Here is a 22,301-nt window from a genome sequence, read left to right as displayed (position 1 = left end):
GCTGGCATGGATTGGACAGTGACAAGAACTGGCAAGGCCAGGGGATGCACCAGGTTGCATAGTCTGTTTTGGCTTGGCTTTTACAGATGGATGCCCTTCCTAATGCCAACCACTTTACAGAGTGTACTGGGTGCTTTTTACATGGAACCCAACACTCTGCATTTTGAGTTCCAATCTCGCCATGGTCTACTTGGGTAGCAGACTTATTTCATTACCTGATTTAACACCACCACCTGGCCTTTTAAGTGTCTCTAGCAAATACAAGCAAGTCTTTGGTTTAAGGATACCTTCATTCCTCCCTCGTTTCAGTCATTTGGTTGTGGCCATGCTGGGGCACTGCCTTGAAGAATTTTTAGTCAAATCTATCAACTCCAGTGCTTATTTTTTTAAAGCCTGGTACTTCTTGTACCAGTCTCTTTTGATGAACTGCTAAGTTATGGGGACATAAACACACCTGAACCAGTTGTCAAGTGGTGGCGGTGGTGGTGGTGGGAGACGAACACAGACACAAAGAGACACACACATACATACTTACATATATTAGTTGATAAAGGAAACAGAAGATGGATGTAGTGCAAATAAAGATTCGTACTAAATCCATCTTCCAGTTCCTTTATCAATTATAAACTCAACAAACACTGCAGATTTCCTGATGTAGATCCAATGAAAATTATATCATTACTGTGGATGACATCAGGTAGCCCAAACGGTGAATGGGCTTTAATGGACATACTAACAGACATATACTCAAACTCCAAATAGTTGAATAACATGGGATAAACATGGCCATAATGCTTTTCATCATTAATCTGTTCGACCAAGATTGACCTGAAGCTAAACAACAACAACATACAGCCCAGTGTTTTACTGTTTTAACTATCACCACCAGTAATATATTCCAGATTAATGACCATATATAATCTGTTATCCAATTATAGAAACAGGGGAGATACCTTATGATTTTCACTGTACATCTTTATACAGAGAATAAGGTCATCTTAGAACCTAAAACAGCATAAAGATAATGGCACCGTTATCTCTGCTTATTTATAAATTACAGTAAAAATAACAGCCAATCATAATTTGATAACACTCCATGTGAAATATAGTTGCATTACATCCAATTGCTAGAATTAGAACAACTGTTGTTGATGATGATGATGATGGTAATGATAAAATACTGCAGTTAATGCATAAGATCAGATCTTTTACAAGACAGGTTATGGCCAATTGATATAAAATGTCATCAATGCATTGAAGAATGTAATATATCTGTACGTCAAAAGTGTGGCTGTGTGACCAAGATGCTTGGGTTATGTCCTTCCATGTAGTACCTTGGGCAAGAGTCTTCTAGTATAGTCCTGAGCTGACCAAAGCCTTGAGGATTTGGTGGACAGAAACTGAAAGCGAGCTGGCAGAAACGTTAGCACGCCAGGCAAAATGCTTAGCGGTATTTCGTCTGCCGCTACGTTCTGAGTTCAAATTTCGCTGAGGTCGACTTTGCCTTTCGGGGTCGATAAATTAAGTACCAGTTACGCACTGGGGTTGATGTAATCAACTTAATCCCTTTGTCTGTCCTTCTTTGTCCTCTCTATGTTTAGCCCCTTGTGGGCAATAAAGAAATAAGAAACTGAAAGGTGTGTGTGTGTGTGTGTACCATTGTCTTGACATCATACGATGACTGAAAATAAGCACCTCTGCCATAAAAGCAGCAATTTTGTTCGTTTCCAGTCTTCCATGAAAAGCATGTCTGGTTATGGGAGAAATATTACCTTGTTTGGAAATAGGTGAGGGTTGGCAACAGGAAGGGTATCTGGCTGTAGAAAATTTGCCTCAACAAATTCTGTCTGACTCATGAAAGCTAGGAAATGTGAATGCTTGATGATGATGATGATACTTAACTTACATGTGTATTCCAACAAAAGAACCTACAAATCCATCTTCCTCTCTCCTGTTGGTTTTTGTTCTATTATTTTGTTTTTAAAAAAATTAGTTCTTTATGTTATTATAAAATATTTCCAATAAAACATCAAGCGATCAATATTTGAAAATAGAGACATAAGCATTAGCCTTGGTAGATGGTGACTTGCCTGGGCATCTTATGCTACATACAGACAAACATGTTAGATAAACTGATATACCAACTGAAAGATGCTGTTGACAGAGCTTTTGTGCTATTGCCCAATACAACCAGACAGTGTTGCTGACCAATACATCCAGAAGAATTGGTGCTGTTAACCAATAAACCAGATAAATTGTGCTGTTGACTGAAACAACCAGTCAACTTGTGCTATAATGACCAATATAGCCAGACAGTTTATGCTGTTGACCAATACAGCTATACAGCTTGTGGTATTACAACCAATGGAGCCAGAAGGGGTAATGTGCAAGACCTCTGAAAACACTCTCAGACTTGTCAACTTGAATGTAAAGTTGCAATATCAGTTAACATTGGGAGTAAGAGGTGGAGAATAATACATAAATTGGAAAAAGGGAAAAAAGTAGAAGGCAGATATGAATTACAGAGGGTCACTGATGCTTTGGGAAGGAATGGAAAGGTAGGACCATGTTATAAGCAAGGAACTTAGGCAGAGACACAAGAGAGACAGATGGGTTTAGGTGGCAGTGGGACCCAATTGAACACTTTGCAGGAACACAAGCTCTTGTAGTAGTGGTAGAACAAGCGGCTCCATTGCAAGTATGGGTGTGTGGCTAAGGAGCTCACTTTGCACCCACATGGTTATGGGTTCAGTCCCATAGTGTGGCACTATGCACAGGTGTCTTCTACTATAGCCCAGACTGACCAATGTCTTGTGGGTGGATTTGGTCAATAGAAACTGTGGCAAGCTGGCAGAAATGTTAGCACGCCGGGTGAAATGCTTAGCCATATTTCATCTGCCATTACGTTCCGAGTTCAAATTCTGCCAAGGTCGACTTAGCCGTTCATCCTTTCAGGGTCGATTAAATAAGTACCAGTTACGCACTGGGGTCGATATAATCGACTTAATCTGTTTGTGTTTCCTTGTTTGTCCCCTCTGTGTGTAGCCCCTTGTGGGCAGTAAAGAAATAAGAAACTGGAATCCTCTGAGTGTGTGTGTTTGTCTATTTGTCACTGCTTGACAACTGGTGTTGGTTTGTTTACATCCTTGTAGCTTAGTGGCTCGGCAAATGAGACCAACAGAATAAGTACTGGAGAGGTGGAGTGGCCATCTGTTTGACTAAACCCTTCAAGACGGTGCCCAGCAGAGCTGTAGTTCAAGGACGGAAACAAGTACAAAAAAAAAAAATTAAAAAAAAAAATATTAAAATAAAAATCCTTGCACATACTCATAAGATGTGTTTGCTTTATTCACCGCCACCACCACCATCGCCGATGCCTCTACCACCATTATTGCGAATACTATGGCCAATACTATTCTATTTCTTTCATATTTCAATTGATACAGATTAGTCTGGTGCAGTCCAATCAAATTCAATACTGTAAATACCGTGTTCTTACAAGCATAAACAGCTCATTCAATTGGCGTTTGTTCTGAAATGGTTAGTCACAGCTTTCACTAAGGCTTTATGTGAATAGAGGAGGGAAAGAGTCAGTATTGATGAATTCTAATGAAGAAAACATCAGATTCAAACAAATACATCACTAAATTATATATGTATGTGTGTGTTTATGTATATACATATATATATATTTATGTATGTACATGCACATACATGTACATACATCGACAGATATATGCACACAAACATACCCACACTGATCAATATATATATATACATACATATGTGCACATATTTATATACACATACAATATATGTTTCTGCGTGTATATTCACACTATAAATACATGTACACACAGGCACACAACTATTAGATTCGTACAAGATATATAGCCATAGATTGAAAAATATGCATACATATATACACAGAGGGAGGAAGAAAGACTGTGTGTATGTGTGTGTGTCTGTGTGTGTTTTCAATCTCTAATGCAACAAAAAACATTTTTTAGTTAGAAGTATTTCAAAAATTTTTGATAATGGTTGCAACAAAATGTTACCATTTGTTCAGCTAACAAAATAAGTGATGATAATTAACATACATACAAATAACTCATTAACATTTTGACTCATTTAGCATTTACCAAGCCAGAAACGATACTGGTTTCAGTTGACCCATTTACAAATCATAATTATTTAGTCCATTCATGGCCAATATTATAGTTTAATAGTCAGGGATTGCACTATAAAAAGAAGGGATATTTTCAAACCCCATCTTTAGTCCAGATTAGTGGCTCTTCATCTGAGCAATAGTGCCCACTTGGATGCATTATGAGCAGCAAAGGTCAAGGTGTGTATGTGTGGGAGGTCGCTGGGTGTGTACTGGGCCATGAGTTTTCTTAGAAATAAAATATTTAAATGAGGAACAATATCTATAGTTTAACCTTTTCAGTACCACACTGTCTGATTCAATAAACTTTGGAAATAAGAATTTAGTAAAATAACTTCGTCATTATTAAGCTAATGTTTGGAACATAAGTTAACATGAAATTTTGATGGGAGGTTTTAATTTAGATAATTTAAAACTCAAGGAGTTTCTGGCAGATTGGTATCAAAAGGATTTTAATATTTTTAAAGCTTCAGCATCTAAAACTTGTCTTTTATTTGTGTTAATTTCTCAGCTATTAATTAGCTATTTCTTTAATGAATCACAAGGTTCCATGCGCTTCACTTTTTTGGGGTTACGTTACAATTAAGCTGCTAGTCTATTATTGCAGAATGTCCTGTCAGAGATTCTTTAGCTAAATTAACTGAAGGGTAATGCAGGATGAATTTGTGTTAAGACAGAATGAAAAGCAAAGTGGTGAATATGAACCAGCAATTTAGGGTTGGAAATCCTACCATTTATCTACTTAGCCAGTGCAACAATGACAAATTTTTTTCTAATTTTGGCACAAGGCCAGAAATGTTTGGAAGACCAGGATAGTTGATTACATCAAGTCTCAGTACTTGAATGGTACTCTATTTTATCAACCCAGAGAGATGAAAAGTGAAGTTGACTCTGGCAGGAGCTAAACTCAGAAGGTAAAGAACCAGAACAAATATTGCAAGGCATTTTGTCTGATACTCTAATGACTCTCCATCACAAGGTCCAGTGCTTGTGCACCTCAATGAACCTGAGACCAAAAGCTAATAGAGAGCAAGTTCCTGGTCAGGCATTCCATACTGGACAGGTCAAAGGATAGAAGCCAGACTAATATAGACCACTTCTTCCCAGAGGTAAAAATGGCTCTGCATAGGGCCAATACTCTTGCCTAGGAAAGGGCAGAATTACAGAATCATTCATGACAATTCAAAACCAATATGATCTGGGAGAGGAAGGCCTTTCCTTGGGAATACTGAGACAGAACTAAAAGAACAGGGATTTAACTGAGGGAAACAGAAATGACAGGAAATAAATCTATTGATGGCTTAATGGCTTATGCTCCACAGAGAGTAAAGAGCCTAAGAGGCTAGTTGATTACATCGACCCCAGTGCATAACATACTTATTTCATTGGTCCCAAAAGGATGAAAGGCAACGTCAACCTTGTCGGAACTTGAACTCAATATGACTGATGAAATGATATAAAGCATTTTGTTCACTGTGCTAATGATTCTGTCAGTTTGCCACCTTGAATAATAATGATGATGATTTCAAATTTTGGCACAAGGCCAGCAATTTTGGGGTTGGGAGTTGACACCAGTGTTCGACTTGTATTCATTGACCCTGAAAGGATGAAAGGCAAAATCAACCTTGGCAGAATTTGAACTCAGAACGTAAAAACAAACAAAAAGTTGCTAAGCAGTTTGCTGAGTATTCTCACGATTCTGCCAGCTCACTGCTTTAATAATAATAATAATAATAATAATAATAATAATCCAAGACATTTCATCTGATGTAACTGCAACTCAGACTTATAATAAAGATGAAATGGGATGTATTGTTGTTCATGCCTGTTCCAAGAGTATTATTATTACTAATACCCAATAAATAAAACCTTCATGCGTGAATAGCCAAAAGGATGGCTATCTAGCTATGAAACATTCTGGAGAAAAACAAAAACCAAAAAACATACAAATGTTGAAATTTGCAGATATAGCCAAACTCAGAGAAGCATGGAGAACAAGAAAGATAGAGAGAGAGAGATCTTGATTAGTCATAACCAAAATGGAAAAATTCTAAGAGATCATGATAATGCTAATTTTTGTTTTGTTTCCTCTCATGAATACTATAATCAATCACACACACATTACACATACATACAAACATATATGTATACACACACACACACATATATATATATATTATATATATGTACATACACACACACAAACATACATCTATATACACATATATACATCCATTCATTCATATACGCATACACTGCCTTTATGTGGAAACTTAATTCCTTAGAAACAACAGCCAAGTCGACCCCGAGTTTTAACCCAATCATCCTACAAATAGGAATGACGATGTACAATGTAGTCGGGATGAACCAAGGATTTGGCAAGGGCCAAACAATAACAACAACAACAACAACAACTAAAGGAAATTCCTCTAAGATCTGCTAGCGCCCAACTCATCACTGACACACTCTTATCGATTAATTCATACATAGCTCTCTCTTATGTGTGTGTGCGTGTGCGTGCGTACGTACGTCTGGCATGGCTGCACACAGTTAGGATTGCAGTGGTGTTGTCAGATGCCTCGTTGAAGATGGGTTTAGACAAAGCTGAATTATTCTTGGTCATACATTCACTACCATCCTGTTTTCAATCGATAGAATTCAGGATTTAATTCTTCTGCTACTAACCAACCACCCAAACGCAATAACGTCCATAGCGAATTGAGTTCGCGTTACGCTGGTTCGTTTCCTGGATGAAGTCCGTTTCGTTACGCTTGCGGTCTTTTCGGGAAAGGCATGATTGCTACACAATCTATGTCCACCGTACAGTAGTGAATCATAATGTAAGTTCTTTCTTTGAAAATAACAAAATCGAAGAACAGTTTCGCTTACGGTGTATGTCGTTTGAAGCTTGTGAAAGGCATGAGAATCACAACTTCCAGTCTCTGTCACCACTGAATGTCTCAGTAATCATACATGTGAGTAATTCAGGCGTAAATTATGAGGTTGTCTAGCCGTGTCATTGAAGATGTCACTAATATTAAAGTAAAACTGAGGTAGTGGTGCAAAATCGCGTGTCTTTGAATCAAAATTCTTTGTCATGTCTTGAAATAAAATGACGTTTTAAAAAAAAATGGTATGAATGAAAAATTTACTCTAACGTAAGTGTGAATAACAGCAAAACCAACGAAATAGTTTGTGTTCTCGCGACGTGCTAGAAATAGCAGCAACGTTCTTTCAAATTACATCGTACGTCTTAAAGAAAGAAAGAGACAGTGTGTTGGTGTAAAAGTCGTGGGTGGAACGTCTTTGATAATAGCAGGTCTTCTCAGAGATGACATGGAGTTAAACAATAGGTAACATTAAAAAACGGACACTTCCGTAGATTAAGTAACATCAACTACACTAACATACCAGAAAAAAAAAAATGTCACAGTTTAAAGAAACTTGGTCCTTCACGAAAACGATCTTTTTTTGTACCCGACTATAAAACAACAACAACAGGAATAAATTAAATTTTAAAAACAAACATTTATCAAATGATACATATACGTTAAAAAAAATGTAAGAAACCAGTGTGTATTCAATCTTACCCGTTGTCGACTGCCATGGGTAGTGAAGAAGCGAGAGAAGAGAAAACATACCCCGAGTGGAGATGATAACGTGAATGAACAGTAACAGAGTAGAGTAAGAGACGGGGAAGGAGAAAGAAAGAGAGAAAGGGAGAGCGCGAGGAGAAAAGAGAGAGGGCAGAGAAAGAGAGAGGGAGGGAGGGGCACGGCGGGAGAAAGTAGATAAATACATAGCAGAACGGTGAAATGATCTTGTCTGAGTCATACCCAAAGGGCACTATTTAGTGGCGGCCGTAATATGTAGGTGTATGTTACACATATAGATTGTTTTGCGGCCTGATACACGTTACAAGTGCATGTGCGAACACTAATGTGTGAGTGTGTGCATATGTGTGTATAAATATATATGTGCGTGAGCATGTACACACACTGAGACACACACACACACACACATTATATATATATATATATATATATATATATAATTAGACAAATTTTATGAGTTAACAAAGGAAAAGTGGAGAAAATTAATTGCCTGTTTATATATATATATATATATATATATATATATGTATGTATATATAATTGGGCATAGTACAAGCTTGTTTGAGCACGAGGATGCAGTGTGTGGGGTAGGCGTGTCGTTTCGCTGTCTAAAGGACACTGGGAAGAGTAAGATGTAAACACAAGAAACCGGAAGGGGTGTGTGTGTGTGTGTGTGCATACATACATACACACAGTCTGAATGCGTATGTATATAGCATTACTGATAAATTCGCTTTGTGTATAGGCCGTGTGTGTGTGCATGTATGATGTGTATATGTATGTAAGCGTGTGCATGTGTGTATGTATGCATGTGAGTACGGTGCATGCATGTGTATATATATATATATATATATGTGTGTGTGTGTGTGTGTGTGTGTGTGTGTGTGTGTGAGTGCGTGTGGGTTTGTAATGCAGCATCCACATTGCTTTCATCAAGACCGAATGTTCTTACATTATCTTCAACACGGAGTAGTTCTGAGTTCAAATTTCATTTGTTTCCTACTCTAACCTCTCGAATATTCGAACACTGATAAACAAGTACCAGTAATATAATGTAATTGATTTAATTCATTGTGTTCCCTTCCCCGTATCCTTATAAATGCTGACCCAATGTCAGTTTAGATCGGGCATGTGCAAATGTCTTCAAGAAGCAGGTCGCATGAGACTTATCCCATCATCAGGTGGGCATTACTGTTGATATATACATGCATATAACATTTAAACGAGTTCCATTTTCTTTCCCTACCCCCACGTCCCCAAAACCCCACCCAACTCATTGCCCACCATGTTTTCAGGTTTTGTTGCTTGCCTGATGAAACATCCATAGTGAGAACTTTTGACAGAGACAAAGTGAGTCAGCAAGCTCCTAGTGTGCATGTATGTATGCAAACATATGCACATGCATGTACACACACACATATCTTTCTATTGTAACCCAATGCCTACTTGGAAATGTAGTAAATTGTTATTGTATTGCTACAACATAGGTTTGAAATGCTCTCTCGACAATGAAATCACCATCATCATTGAAATGAATCAAATATTCCAGCACTTTGACCTAAATGCTTGTAGCAAGGATTTGAACCCTAACTGATAGATACTCAGTTAAACACCATGACTGAGTCACCACAGTTTCATGTTATTGATCTATAAACCAACCACTCGGTGTGAAGCTGTAGTGTGATATAGCTGGCTTGGATGTTCTAGAATTTATCCTCTTGTTGCCCATATAAACTGATTGGCACCTGGAGAGCGGCCAACTGATTCATATGCCTTACCTCTTACCAGGCAGATGACCTCCGACACTCAAACAAACATCTTCGGACTTTGTGCAGTTAGACCAATTCTGAACATTCACACAATGTCTTCTATGGATGAAGTGAAGTTTTTCTCTCCTTCCATTTGGGAATTATTAATATTTTTCGTTGTAAATAGTCAACATCAAATAATCCGGCAATAAACATTTGAGTTAAATGTCTGTGAATTTGTTTCAGTTATTCTTCACAGCTGTCTCCTGGCAAAGAAAGGTCCAGCAACAATACATTCTCTGTGACACGAGCACCAACACCATAACATTCTTAATGTTACTTAAATACTTGTTCAAATTCGAGAGTCAATTTTATTTTTTATCCTTCAGGGGTAGATAAAAAAACAAAAAAAAACATCAACTGTTGGGACTGTTTAAATTAGTTACATCACTTCCCCAGCAATTTATGTAACCTCTTGCTAGAGATGTCTAATAGCACAGAGATGTGGTGCTGATGAAAGAAAAAGTACTCCTGAAATGTGCATATACACCCATTACCTATTTTCTATCTTTGATTGCATTGTTTACACAGATGTAATTCATACATGAAATGCCATAACTTTCATAGCTGGCTCTAACTTCTATAGAAAATTTATAAAGATAACTTTTTATATTCGTCTTGAGTAGTGTTTCTCAAATAAGACTGTAACACAACTCCCACTTTAGGCCTTAATTTAAATTAGCCCAGATTCAACCAAAACCAGTCTTCAATAACCTTTGGCTGACCAAAACCTAGGTGCAGGAATGGTTGTGTGGTTAAGAAGTACGCTTCCCAACCATGTGGTTTCAGGTTCAATCCTATTGCATGGCACCAGGGGCAAGTGTCTTCTACTATAGTCCTAGGCCAACCAAAGCCTCATCGGTGGATTTGGTACAAAAAATGAAAGAAGCTTGTTGTAATTTATCTTTTACTTGTTTCAGTCATTGGACTGCGACCAAGCTTGGTCACTGCCTCGAAGGGTTTAGTTAAAGAATTCAACTGTAGTATTTACTTTTTAAATTTGACAAAAGAGACCAAAAGAATAAATGTCAAGTGTATAATGCTGTTGAGATGACATTACATTCCAAGTGACAGTTTGTTTTTTCCTCCCATCATCTGTATTAAATCTCTAAAGTAAAGCATGAAGATGAAGATTCCAATCATTATCATCATCATCATCATCATCCTTGTAATGTCTACTTTTCCATGATAGCATGTGTGAGATGGAATGCGTTTAGGTAGATTTTTTACAACTGGATGCTCTTCGACCCCAAGAGGATGAAAGGCAAAGTTGATCTCAGCAATATTTGCTCTCAGAACGTAAAGATGGATGAAATGCCACCAAGCATTTTACTCAGCATGCCACCAATTCTGCCAGTTCTCCACCTTAAATAATAATAGCAATAATCCATGCTGGTATGGATTGGGTGGTTTGACTGAGGACTGGCAAACCAGGAGGCTGCACCAGGCTCCAATCAGAAACCTTGACAGGTCAGATTTGGAGACTGTCCTCAGTGAAACCACCCAACCCATGCCAGCATGGAAAGCAGACATTAAACAATGATGATGATGATGATGAATAATGTGATGAGCAAGGGTGGCAAACTAGCATGTGCTAAGTGACATTTTGTCTGCCTTTATGTTCTCAGTTCAAATTCTACCAAGGTCGATTTTGCCTTTCATCCTTTCGGGGAGGTCAATAAAATAAGTACCAGTTAAACACTCAGATGATGCAATTGCCTTACCCTCTCCCCAAAATTTCTGGCCTTGTGCCAAAATTTGAAATCAATAATGTGGTAAGCTGGCAGAATCACTGAAGAATTCACAAAATACCTTGCAGTGTTTCTTCTGGCACTGTACATTCATCATCATCATCATCATCATCATCATCGTTGTCGTTTAACATCCGCTTTCCATGCTAGCATGGGTTGGACGATTTGACTGAAGACAACTGAAACCAGATGGCTACACCAGGCTCCAATCTGATTTGGCAGAGTTTCTACAGCTGGATGCCCTTCCTAATGCCAACCACTGCGGGAGTGTAGTGGGTGCTTTTACGTGCCACCGGCACGAGGGCCAGTCAGGCAACGGCCACGCTCGAAATGGTGTATTTTACGTGCTACCTGCACAAGGGCTAGTCCAGGGGCACTGGCAACGATCTCGCTTGGATGTCTTACTGGCAAAGGCCACGCTCGAAATGGTGTATTATGTGTCACCTGCACAGGAGCCAGTCCATCGGCACTGGTAACGATCTCGCTCGAATGTCTTTTCACGTGCCAGGAAGGCAACGTTGGTAACGATCCACGGGCCACGCTCGAAATGGTGTATTATGTGTCACCTGCACAGGAGCCAGTCCATCGGCACTGGTAACGATCTCGCTCGAATGTCTTTTCACGTGCCAGGAAGGCAACGTTGGTAACGATCCACAGGCCACGCTCGAAATGGTGTATTATGTGTCACCTGCACAGGAGCCAGTCCATCGGCACTGGTAACGATCTCGCTCGAACGTCTTTTCACGTGCCAGGAAGGCAACGTTGGTAACGATCCACGGGCCACGTTCGAAATGGTGTATTATGTGTCACCTGCACAGGAGCCAGTCCATCGGCACTGGTAACGATCTCGCTCGAATGTCTTTTCACATGCCACTGGCACAAGTGCCAGGAAGGCAACGTTGGTAACGATCCACAGCCATGCTCGAAATGGTGTATTTTACGTGTCACCTGCACAGGAGCCAGTCCAAAATCTTGCAGAGGTCAACTCTGCCTTCCATCCTTTCAGGGTTGATAAAATAAAGTAGGTCATGTACCAGGATCAATGTAATCCACTTACCCATCCCCTCCCGTATTACTGGCTTTGTGCCTTTATCCTCATTCTCAAGGCATATAAAGCAATATTTATAGAGCTGTAAAAATGCAAAATTCTAATGTTCATGATACTGAAAACAATTTGTAAAGCAGCTCCAATTAGAGTAATTAGTTTCAATGATTTATTATTTCTTTCTCACCACCACCACCACCACTACCACCATGCCACTGCTGCCACCCTCAGCACCAATTTAGATATGTTTTGCTCGGTACTTAACTGTCTCACCATGACATGTACAGTGATGATGATGATGATGATGATGATGATGATGATGATGATATAAGCAAAGAGAATTAGGTACTTGAAACTCTGATGATGATGATAATGACAACCACAAGTAAATTAAGGTTAGAAATGCTGTCAATGAGGAAATGTGATCTAAAGTAACACCTACACACACTACCAATGCAGCATCTACGGTGCCCTTACTGTCTCCGCCTCCTCTTTATCCTACTCCTACTACTACTACTACTACTACTACTACTAACCTCTCATGAAATAAGCTTATACTTCTTTGTGTATATTATTTACATTAGCAAAATAGTAGTCAATGAACTGGTTCTACTAAACAGGGAAGAGTCTGCGTTTACGTGTCTTTGTGCACATGTGTGTGTATGGAGTTAAAGGGGTGGATGCTACATGAGTGTGTGTGTGAGTGTGTGTTCAGTTGCTTTTCCTCTCTCGTTTTTTTCTTTAATTACTAGTTCCATATTAGGATTAATTTGACATGATTACCAGCAAAATTAGCCTTGTGCCTGAGATAAGTTCCTAAACCTTTCTCTCTACCACCCACCCACACACTTTAAAGGTACATAGCCTCACACTGGAAACTGAGAAGATAGGACACTGCACTGTTCTCAAGAGCAACAGTGGGACTGAATACATGCAATATGTATGTATGTACATATATTGCAGGATATTGAAAATGAATCACAATTCATCTCATCACCTAAAAAGAACACACACATACAGATACATAGATAGATATATAGATATATAAAAATATATATGTGTGTGTGTGGGGAGGTTGATTTTTTTTTTGGCTAAACTCTTCAAGGCAGTGCCCCAGCATGGCCACAGTGCAATGACTGAAACAAGCAAAAGATGTATACCTACCTACCTATCTACATATATATATATACTCTTACTCTTTTACTTGTTTCAGTCATTTGACTGCGGCCATGCTGGAGCACTGCCTTTAGTCAAACAAATCGACCCCAGGACTTATTTTTCGTAAGCCTAGTACTTATTCTGTCGGTCTCTTTTGCTGAACCGCTAATTTACGGGGACGTAAACACACCACCATTGATTGTCAAGCGATGTTGAGGGAGACAAACACAGACACACACACACATATATACGACAGGCATCTTTCAGTTTCTGTCTACCAAATCCACTATTATTTATATAATCATATAATTTTAAAAAATTCATGCCTGCCCAACTAAGTATTGAACCTATACATATCCTAAGTGACCAGGTCACTGTACTGACAGCCAGTTGCACTTCAGATAAATTGTAACTCACCAGCAGTATTGATTAGCAATAAATTACCAAGAGTACAGCAACAACTGATGTTCAAAAAACTTCCTGTAGCGTTGCTGTACAATATTTCTAGAAAGTGTATTTAACATCACTTTCTACAACAAATGTAGTGACTGACAACACGACACATCATGCAAAGCCACCATCAATCCTTGATTTCAAGTAATTCCACGAATGAGGGAGCCTCTATATGGTTACTCAACCCTTCCATATATATATATATATATGTATGTATGTATGTATGTATATATGTATGTATATATAAAAATATATATATATATATATATGTATATCATCATCATTCATCATCATTGTTTAACGTCCGCTTTCCATGCTAGCATGGGTTGGATGATTTGACTGAGGACTGGCGAACCAGATGGCTACACCAGACTCCAATCTGATTTGGCAGAGTTTCTACTGCTGGATGCCCTTCCTAACGCCAACCACTCCGAGAGTGTAGTGGGTGCTTTTACGTGCCACCGGCACGAATGCCAGTCAGGCAGCACTGGCAACGGCCACACTCAAAAACGTGTATTTTACGTGCCACCTGCACAGGAGCCAGTCCAGAGGTACTGGCAACGATTTCGCTCGAATGTCTTTACACGTACCACTGGCACAAGTGCCAGAAAGGCGACGCTGGGCACAGGTGCCATTACGATTTTGCTTGCATACAGAATGTTGCATATATGTTGCATTTACAACTATGGTGCAATGTCAAGGCAAGGAAACAAAAACACACACTCACACTCACACATACATATATGCCCTTCCTAACGCCAACCACTCCGAGAGTGTAGTGGGTGCTTTTACGTGCCACCGGCACGAATGCCAGTCAGGCAGCACTGGCAACGGCCACACTCAAAAACGTGTATTTTACGTGCCACCTGCACAGGAGCCAGTCCAGAGGTACTGGCAACGATTTCGCTCGAATGTCTTTACACGTACCACTGGCACAAGTGCCAGAAAGGCGACGCTGGGCACAGGTGCCATTACGATTTTGCTTGCATACAGAATGTTGCATATATGTTGCATTTACAACTATGGTGCAATGTCAAGGCAAGGAAACAAAAACACACACTCACACTCACACATACATATATGCAACATTCTGTATGCAAGCAAAATCGTAATGGCACCTGTGCCCAGCGTCGCCTTTCTGGCACTTGTGCCAGTGGTACGTGTAAAGACATTCGAGCGAAATCGTTGCCAGTACCTCTGGACTGGCTCCTGTGCAGGTGGCACGTAAAATACACGTTTTTGAGTGTGGCCGTTGCCAGTGCTGCCTGACTGGCATTCGTGCCGGTGGCACGTAAAAGCACCCACTACACTCTCGGAGTGGTTGGCGTTAGGAAGGGCATCCAGCTGTAGAAACTCTGCCAAATCAGATTGGAGTCTGGTGTAGCCATCTGGTTCGCCAGTCCTCAGTCAAATCATCCAACCCATGCTAGCATGGAAAGCGGACGTTAAACAATGATGATGAATGATGATGATATACATATATATATATATATATATATATTTTTATATATACATACATATCATACTAGCAGTGTCACTGAGAAAATATTACCTTGCTGGGAAACAGGTGAGGGTTGGTGACAAGAAGAGCATCTGGCCACAGAAAATTTTCCACAATAAACTCCACCAAACCCATGCAAGTGTGGAAAAGTGAATATTAAATCAATGATGATGATGATAATATATATATATATATATATATATATATACAATCAAGGTGCAGGAAAGGTGTGATCCAACAGGAACAGTAATCTGAGGTACAAAAGATTCCGGCAGTTGGGTACTCCAAATCCAGTTGAAAGGCCAGGATCCGTGTGAGCGTACGTTATATAAGTTCAAAAAAAGACAAAAAACAATAACAAAAAACAATGTGAGGACGTGATACGGATAGTGTTACTAGACGCTCGGGAAAGGAAAGAGAGAGAGTATGACGTTTCGAGCGGAGCTCTTCGTCAGAAACAAGGAAACGAAGAGCTCCGCTCGAAACATCATACTCTCTCTCTCTTTCCTTTCCCGAGCGTCTAGTAACACTATCCGTATCACGTCCTCACGTTGATTTTTTGTTATTGTTTTTTGTCTTTTTTTGAACCTATATATATATATATAAGTATATATTTGTGTGTATGTGTGTGTTTGTTCTCATAACAGTTTGAGAAATAGAAGAGTACTAGAATAGATTATAATCAGCTAAAACCCCACAAAGGGAATGCCCCAGCATGGCCAAAATGCAATAACAAACTGAAACTAGTAAAAGAGAATTTCTGTATAAATTTATGAGAATAGATCAACACATATACAGGCACATAAAAAGATATATATGGACTCATATAGACAAATACACACATATTCATGCAGGTACATATGTGTAATACATACATATATATATGTATGTGACTGTGGTAAAAAGTTTGCTTTCCAATCACATGGTTCCAGGTTCAGACCCACTGCTTAGCACCTTGGACTGGTGTCATCTACTACAGCCTTGTGAGTGGATTTGGTAGACAGAAACTGAAAGAAGCGCATCGTGTGTGTGTGTGTGTGTGTCTTTGTGTCTGTCTCCCCATCACCACTTGACAACTGGTATTGGTGTGTTTACATCTCTGTAACTTAGTAGTTCAGCAAAAGATCCCCATAGAATAAGAACTAGGCTTTAAAAAATAAGTCCTGAGGTCAATTTGTTCGATTAAAACTCTTCAAGGCAGTGCTTCAACATGGCCACAGTCAAATGACTGAAACATGTAAAAGAATAAAAGAATATATATACAAACACACAAAAAACACAATACAAACAGGACAGGACATGATATATATATATATATCAAAATGAGCAACAAGGCTAGCCAAACGTAATGCAGTATGCAGTACGATCATTTCATGCAACTCCATTTAATTGAACAATGCAATCATGATATCAATTTAAAATGCAGTGCAATCTTCAGCTGTACAAAGACATAGAATTTAATTAAATTAAAACAGATGGACACATTAGTATAATTATACCTAAAATCTATATATAAATGCCAATTTCTGTCTGTCTGTTACCATCTTAGTGGCTAAACCAGCAAACCAATATTCATGAAACTTTCCATATATGTTACACTAGTTCAATAACAGGCTAATTGGATTCCAATAAAAATCTATAATGTGCCCCCTAGTGAATTATATGATAAAATGAGAAGGTTACAAAAAGTATTAACCTGATGGAGAGGTAGTAACAGAAAGAGAAGGTGAATTCTATCAGTGAAGGCAACATCAGAAGTGAGACTGTGGTGGTAACATTACTATAGTTGTCATATAAGGTAGTAACAGAGAGAGAGAGAGCGAGTATGACTTCTGTCAGTGAAGGCGCGAACAGTGGTAGAAATGGGACGATAATGTTACTACAGCTGCCATATACAAGTGACACTGCATACATACTTTTGTAAATACATAGATGCAACACACACACATAGAGAAAGGTGGATGTGAGGAATATGTAGCTTTCAGGAGTCCATCGCAAAGTAACACTCACACACAGACACACAAACACATACATGCATATATATATGTACATACATACATATGTCTACTATACACCATTTTAAACTCTTGATTACCTGTGTGTACATTTGTAAATGTGTGTGTGTGTGTGTGTGTCAAGTCCTATAACTGATTGTCTCTCTACTTTTGTAGGGGCTTCCCTGCTGCTGTCACATATTGTGAGATTTTAGAATTACGTCAAAATTTCCAAATTTGATATATTGAAATAATTTTCCAAGTTAAATCTGATTTTGTTATTTATTTGTTTCAGAAAAGTTGCAGAAAAATGTTACTGAGGTTTAAAGTTTAATCAATTTTACCTAAACAGAAAACAGGATTTGGAAGCTGGTATTTTCTGCATGATAGCTGTCTATCATGAAATGAAAGCAAAATCATTAAGAAGAGGAATTTCTATTAAACAAACCAAAGCAAAGCTTTATGACAACCAAAGTTGTAAGAACTAAAGTTTTAATGAATAAAGTCATGTGAAACAGTCGAATAAACATGTAAATAATTTAAAAAGGAAAAAAATAATCCTCAATGAAGTATTTTGGCAAAAAATTGCACAAATCTGTCCTGATTAAGAGGCCTATCTCTCAGGGAAGGCATGCTCTGACATGGAATAAATAAAAATTTATAAGACATTCTATTGTAAAATTACTTGGCAACGACGGGCTATTCAGTTAGTATATATACATATATATATACACATACAGACACTGATGTATACACAAATATATAATGATATACACATCCGAGTAGACATGCATACATACACAAACACACAGCTACATATGCATCCAACCACACAAATACACAATTATATACGCATTGAAAAAGACAAACATACATGCACACACAAATACATAATTACATACACATCTAAGGAGACATGTCTGCATATGTGTGTGTGCGTGTGTTTGTGTATATATATTTTTACATAAACACAGCTGCATATGCGTCCAACTAGACAAATATATGCACACACTCACACACAAATACAAGGTTACATACACACATCCATATATAAATAGACTAGCATACATACACGCACACACTACTAGGCAATTAATCATATACACAGACACACAGTTACACTGTACATCTAACAAGATACACATACATACACAAACTAATGTCAGACCAGAAACCAGAAAGGGAAATAATTAGCCACAATAACAATTAGAAAACCAAGACAAGAAGAGAGAGAGGGGGGAGACAGGTTGGGAAAGAGAGTGAGTGGAAGGAGAGACTGATGTTTAAAAATGTATGGATTAGTGGAAAATATATTAAATAAAAACAGTGTGGCAGAGAGAGAGAAAAGAGATGGACAGGAGATGACAGGGAGAGAAGTAAGAGAGAAGAGGAAAGAAAGAGGGTGATGGCTGAAGTAGCTATGAGGTGAATTACTTGTGTAGCTTGATCAATAACTGTGTCAATTATGACTTAAAACGTTCCATTTAGGTAACTAGCAACACGTGAGTCAAATATAACCTGTAGCTAAAGGACAAGCTGACATTCTCTGATAAAGTGCTAACAACGATGATGTCCAAACACATACAGGTGTTGCTGTGCAGTAAGAAGTTTGCTTTCCCACTGTGTGGCACCTTGGGCAAGTGTCTTCTTCTATAGCCCCCAGGGCAACCAAAACCGTGTGAGTGGATTTGGTACGGAGAAACTGGAAGAAGCCAACTGTATATACAAGTGTGTGTGTGTGCATGAGTGTGTGTGTGTGTGCATGCGTGTGTGTGGACAGACAGATAGATACATGAAAAATTTTCTGAAGTCAATGATTTATGATATTTTTGCATATTTTGAGGCGTTTGTGGAAGCAGAAGATGAAATCACACACAAAAACATGTTTAAGTCATATTTTTGAGTAATTTCATCACAGTCATTGAAAAGCTACCCAGAGAGGATGCAAAGGAAACTATTTTATAGCTAATAAATAAGAAGAGGTGTTTTTTTTATTCCAATTATCGATGTATTTGTGGAGAAAGAAGATATGTGGTCTGATCAATAAGTATTCGGACTGTTGCCATAGTAACAAAGTTAAAGCACGCACAGATTGACCTTGAACTCTGCTGCATATGCGCACTAAGTTTTAACATTCTAGCTCACTTCTGCTGCTTATAGTAGTGCTTGGAAGGAACGTGTGTAGCGTGTAATCATCACATTGACCATAACAGAGAAAGTTGAGCTGAGAATCTGCATCAAATTTTGCCAAAAGCTTGGCGATACCTGCTCAGAGGCCTACGCAAAGTTTTCATAATTCTTGACACAATTAAGGAGATTTTGTGCAACTGAAACCCAAGTGTCTTTTTGGTCAGCTGAAAGCAGTTTTGGCACAAACTTTGGCAGACATGCATCTCATACCCAAATCTTCAGTGATGATGGACTAAACTGAACCGTAACTAATCTGCACATCCTCTGATAACTCACAGATGGTGATTCAATTATTTCCCCTCACAGCTGCACGTGCATCTGTGATGTTTTTCTCAGTTTTGCTGGTTGTGGGCCTCCCAGAACGTTTGTCAATATCGACATTTTTTCGGCCATCTTGGAAACATTTGAACCACTCATACACTTGTGCATGGCTCATACACTTCCCTCCAGTGTCACCATAACTTTCTCTTTCATGGTCCATGCAATGATCACACACTACACATGTTCCTTCCAAGCACTGCTGTAAACAGCGGAAGTGAGCTAGGGCATTAAAACTTAGTGCATATGCACAGCAGAGTTCAAGGTCAATCTTTGCCAAGCAGCTTCACTCTGTGTGCTTTAGCTTTGTTATTATGGCAACAGCCCAGATACTAAGTGGTCAGACCTTGTATTGATGCAGAGTTTCAAGATGTTATGCCAGTTATTTTGATGTCCATTCACTTTTCTGTACTACCCTCATCATGAAATTGAAAACTGTGAATAAATGCTCCACCCTATATATATATATATATATATATATATATATATATATATATATATACACACACACACACACACACACACACACACACATATATATATATATATATATACATATATCAGTTTATATACCAATATGTAAATATATATATATATACATATATCAGTTTATATACCCATATGTAAATATATATATATATATATATATATATATGTGCATGTGTGTGTGTGTGCATTCATATTTAAAAAAAATTTTAATTCATGTATTTCAACCACAAAATTACAACAAATTAAAAATTACAATCAGGTAGAGCAGAGAATAAAACATTTATGATGAAGGATCTGTGACAAAGACCAAAGTTGATGGCAAGGTATCAAAGAACTCACATGGTTCTCATAGTTGAAACAAAAGAAAAAAAAAATTCTTCTACTATGAACACATGGCCTGAAATTTCAGTGGATGGGGTAGGTTAGTTGATCTCACGCAGCCTGGTGCTTAACTGGTACTTATTTTATCGACCTTGAGAAATGAAACAGGAGAAATGACTTCGGGAGAATTTGAACTCAGAATGTGAATCTGGAGGAAACGAATCTAAGCATTTTATCTGGCATCCTAATAACTTTTCCAGGCAGACATCCACATCATTACCATTAATTTACAAAGCAGTGGTTTACACAACACCGGTGCTACAGTCTATTTATGAGCATAGTAATTAAGAGTTAACGTGTATAGGCATAACAGGTATAGCAAGATTTAATGAATGTACTGGAATTGATAATTTACTTTGTAGTGTTTATTGTACTATATTGATGGTTTCTATTATTTATAAGTTAATTAAGGCAGCAAGCTGGCAGAATCATTAGTGTGCCAGACAAAACACTTTGCAACATTTCTTCCAGCTCGTTACATTCTGAGTTCTAACTCTACTGAGATTGACTTGGGCCTTTATCCTTTCGGGGATCAATAAAATAAAGTACCAGTCGAGCACTGGGGTTGATAAAGTTAACTTAACTCCCTACTCTTAAAACTGATGGTCATGTGCCAAGATTTGAATTATTTACAAGTTTATCAAAAACTTCAAGGATGTCACATTTTTAAGAGATTTCATTATTATCTTCATTTAACGTTCACTTTTGCAGGTCTTCCCGAGTCAGATGTAATTTGTTGCAGCAGATTTTCTATGGTTGGATGCCCTTGCTGTCACAAACCCTCACTTGTTTCTAAACAAGGTAATAGTGCCCCATAGCCAGACACATTTTTCTCAGGAGACTGGAAATAAATAACCTCACTTGTACAACTGTGAAGATTATTTACAACCACTATGTGATGTCAAGACAAAGGTACACACAAATATACATATTCTTTTATTTTTTAACTTGTTTCAGTCATTTGACTGCAGCCATGCTGGAGCACCGCCTTAAAGGGTTTTAGTCGAAGAAATCAATCCCAGGACTTATCTGTATGCCTAGTACTTATTCTATTGGTCTCTTTTGCTGAACCACTAAGTTACAGGGACATAAACATACTAGCATTGGTTGTCAAGTGATGGCAGGGGTACAAAAACACAGACACACGCACATAAATACACACATATATGACAGGCTTCTTTCAGTTTCCGTCTACCAAATCCACTCACAAGCCTTTGGTCGGTCCAAGGCTATAGTAGAAGACAATTGACCAAGGTGCCACTCAGTGGGACTGAACCCAGAACCATGTGGTTGGGAAGCAATCTTCTTACCACACAGCCATACCTGCACCAATATACATGTATATGGTATGCTTCTTTCAGTCTCCATCAACCAAATCCATTCACAAGTCATTAGTCAGCCAAGGTCTACTATAATTGAAGACCCTTGCCC

General features: G+C 38.4%; 1 protein-coding gene across 4 annotated transcripts in view; it reads right to left on the bottom strand.

The window, feature by feature from the left end:
- LOC106876140 (kinesin-associated protein 3) overlaps positions 1-22,301 on the bottom strand; it is a 100,164-nt gene that overhangs the window by 59,937 nt on the left and 17,926 nt on the right. For 2 of the 4 annotated variants that reach the window (XM_089356578.1, XM_089356576.1), the window contains exon 1: positions 7,759-7,910. The exons of the other annotated variants lie outside the window; for them this stretch is intronic. In XM_089356578.1, coding sequence (XP_089212704.1) covers positions 7,759-7,775 — 17 coding nt within the window. In that variant the 5' untranslated portion in view covers positions 7,776-7,910. Of the gene's footprint in view, positions 1-7,758; positions 7,911-22,301 lie in introns of those variants that run through there. 4 annotated transcript variants of the gene reach the window in all.

This window comes from Octopus bimaculoides, chromosome 8 (genome assembly GCF_046866305.1).
Source record: "Octopus bimaculoides isolate indiv1 chromosome 8, ASM4686630v1, whole genome shotgun sequence".
In the NCBI taxonomy this organism is placed as follows: domain Eukaryota; kingdom Metazoa; phylum Mollusca; class Cephalopoda; order Octopoda; family Octopodidae; genus Octopus; species Octopus bimaculoides.
This window is presented reverse-complemented; position numbering and strand designations above follow the sequence as displayed.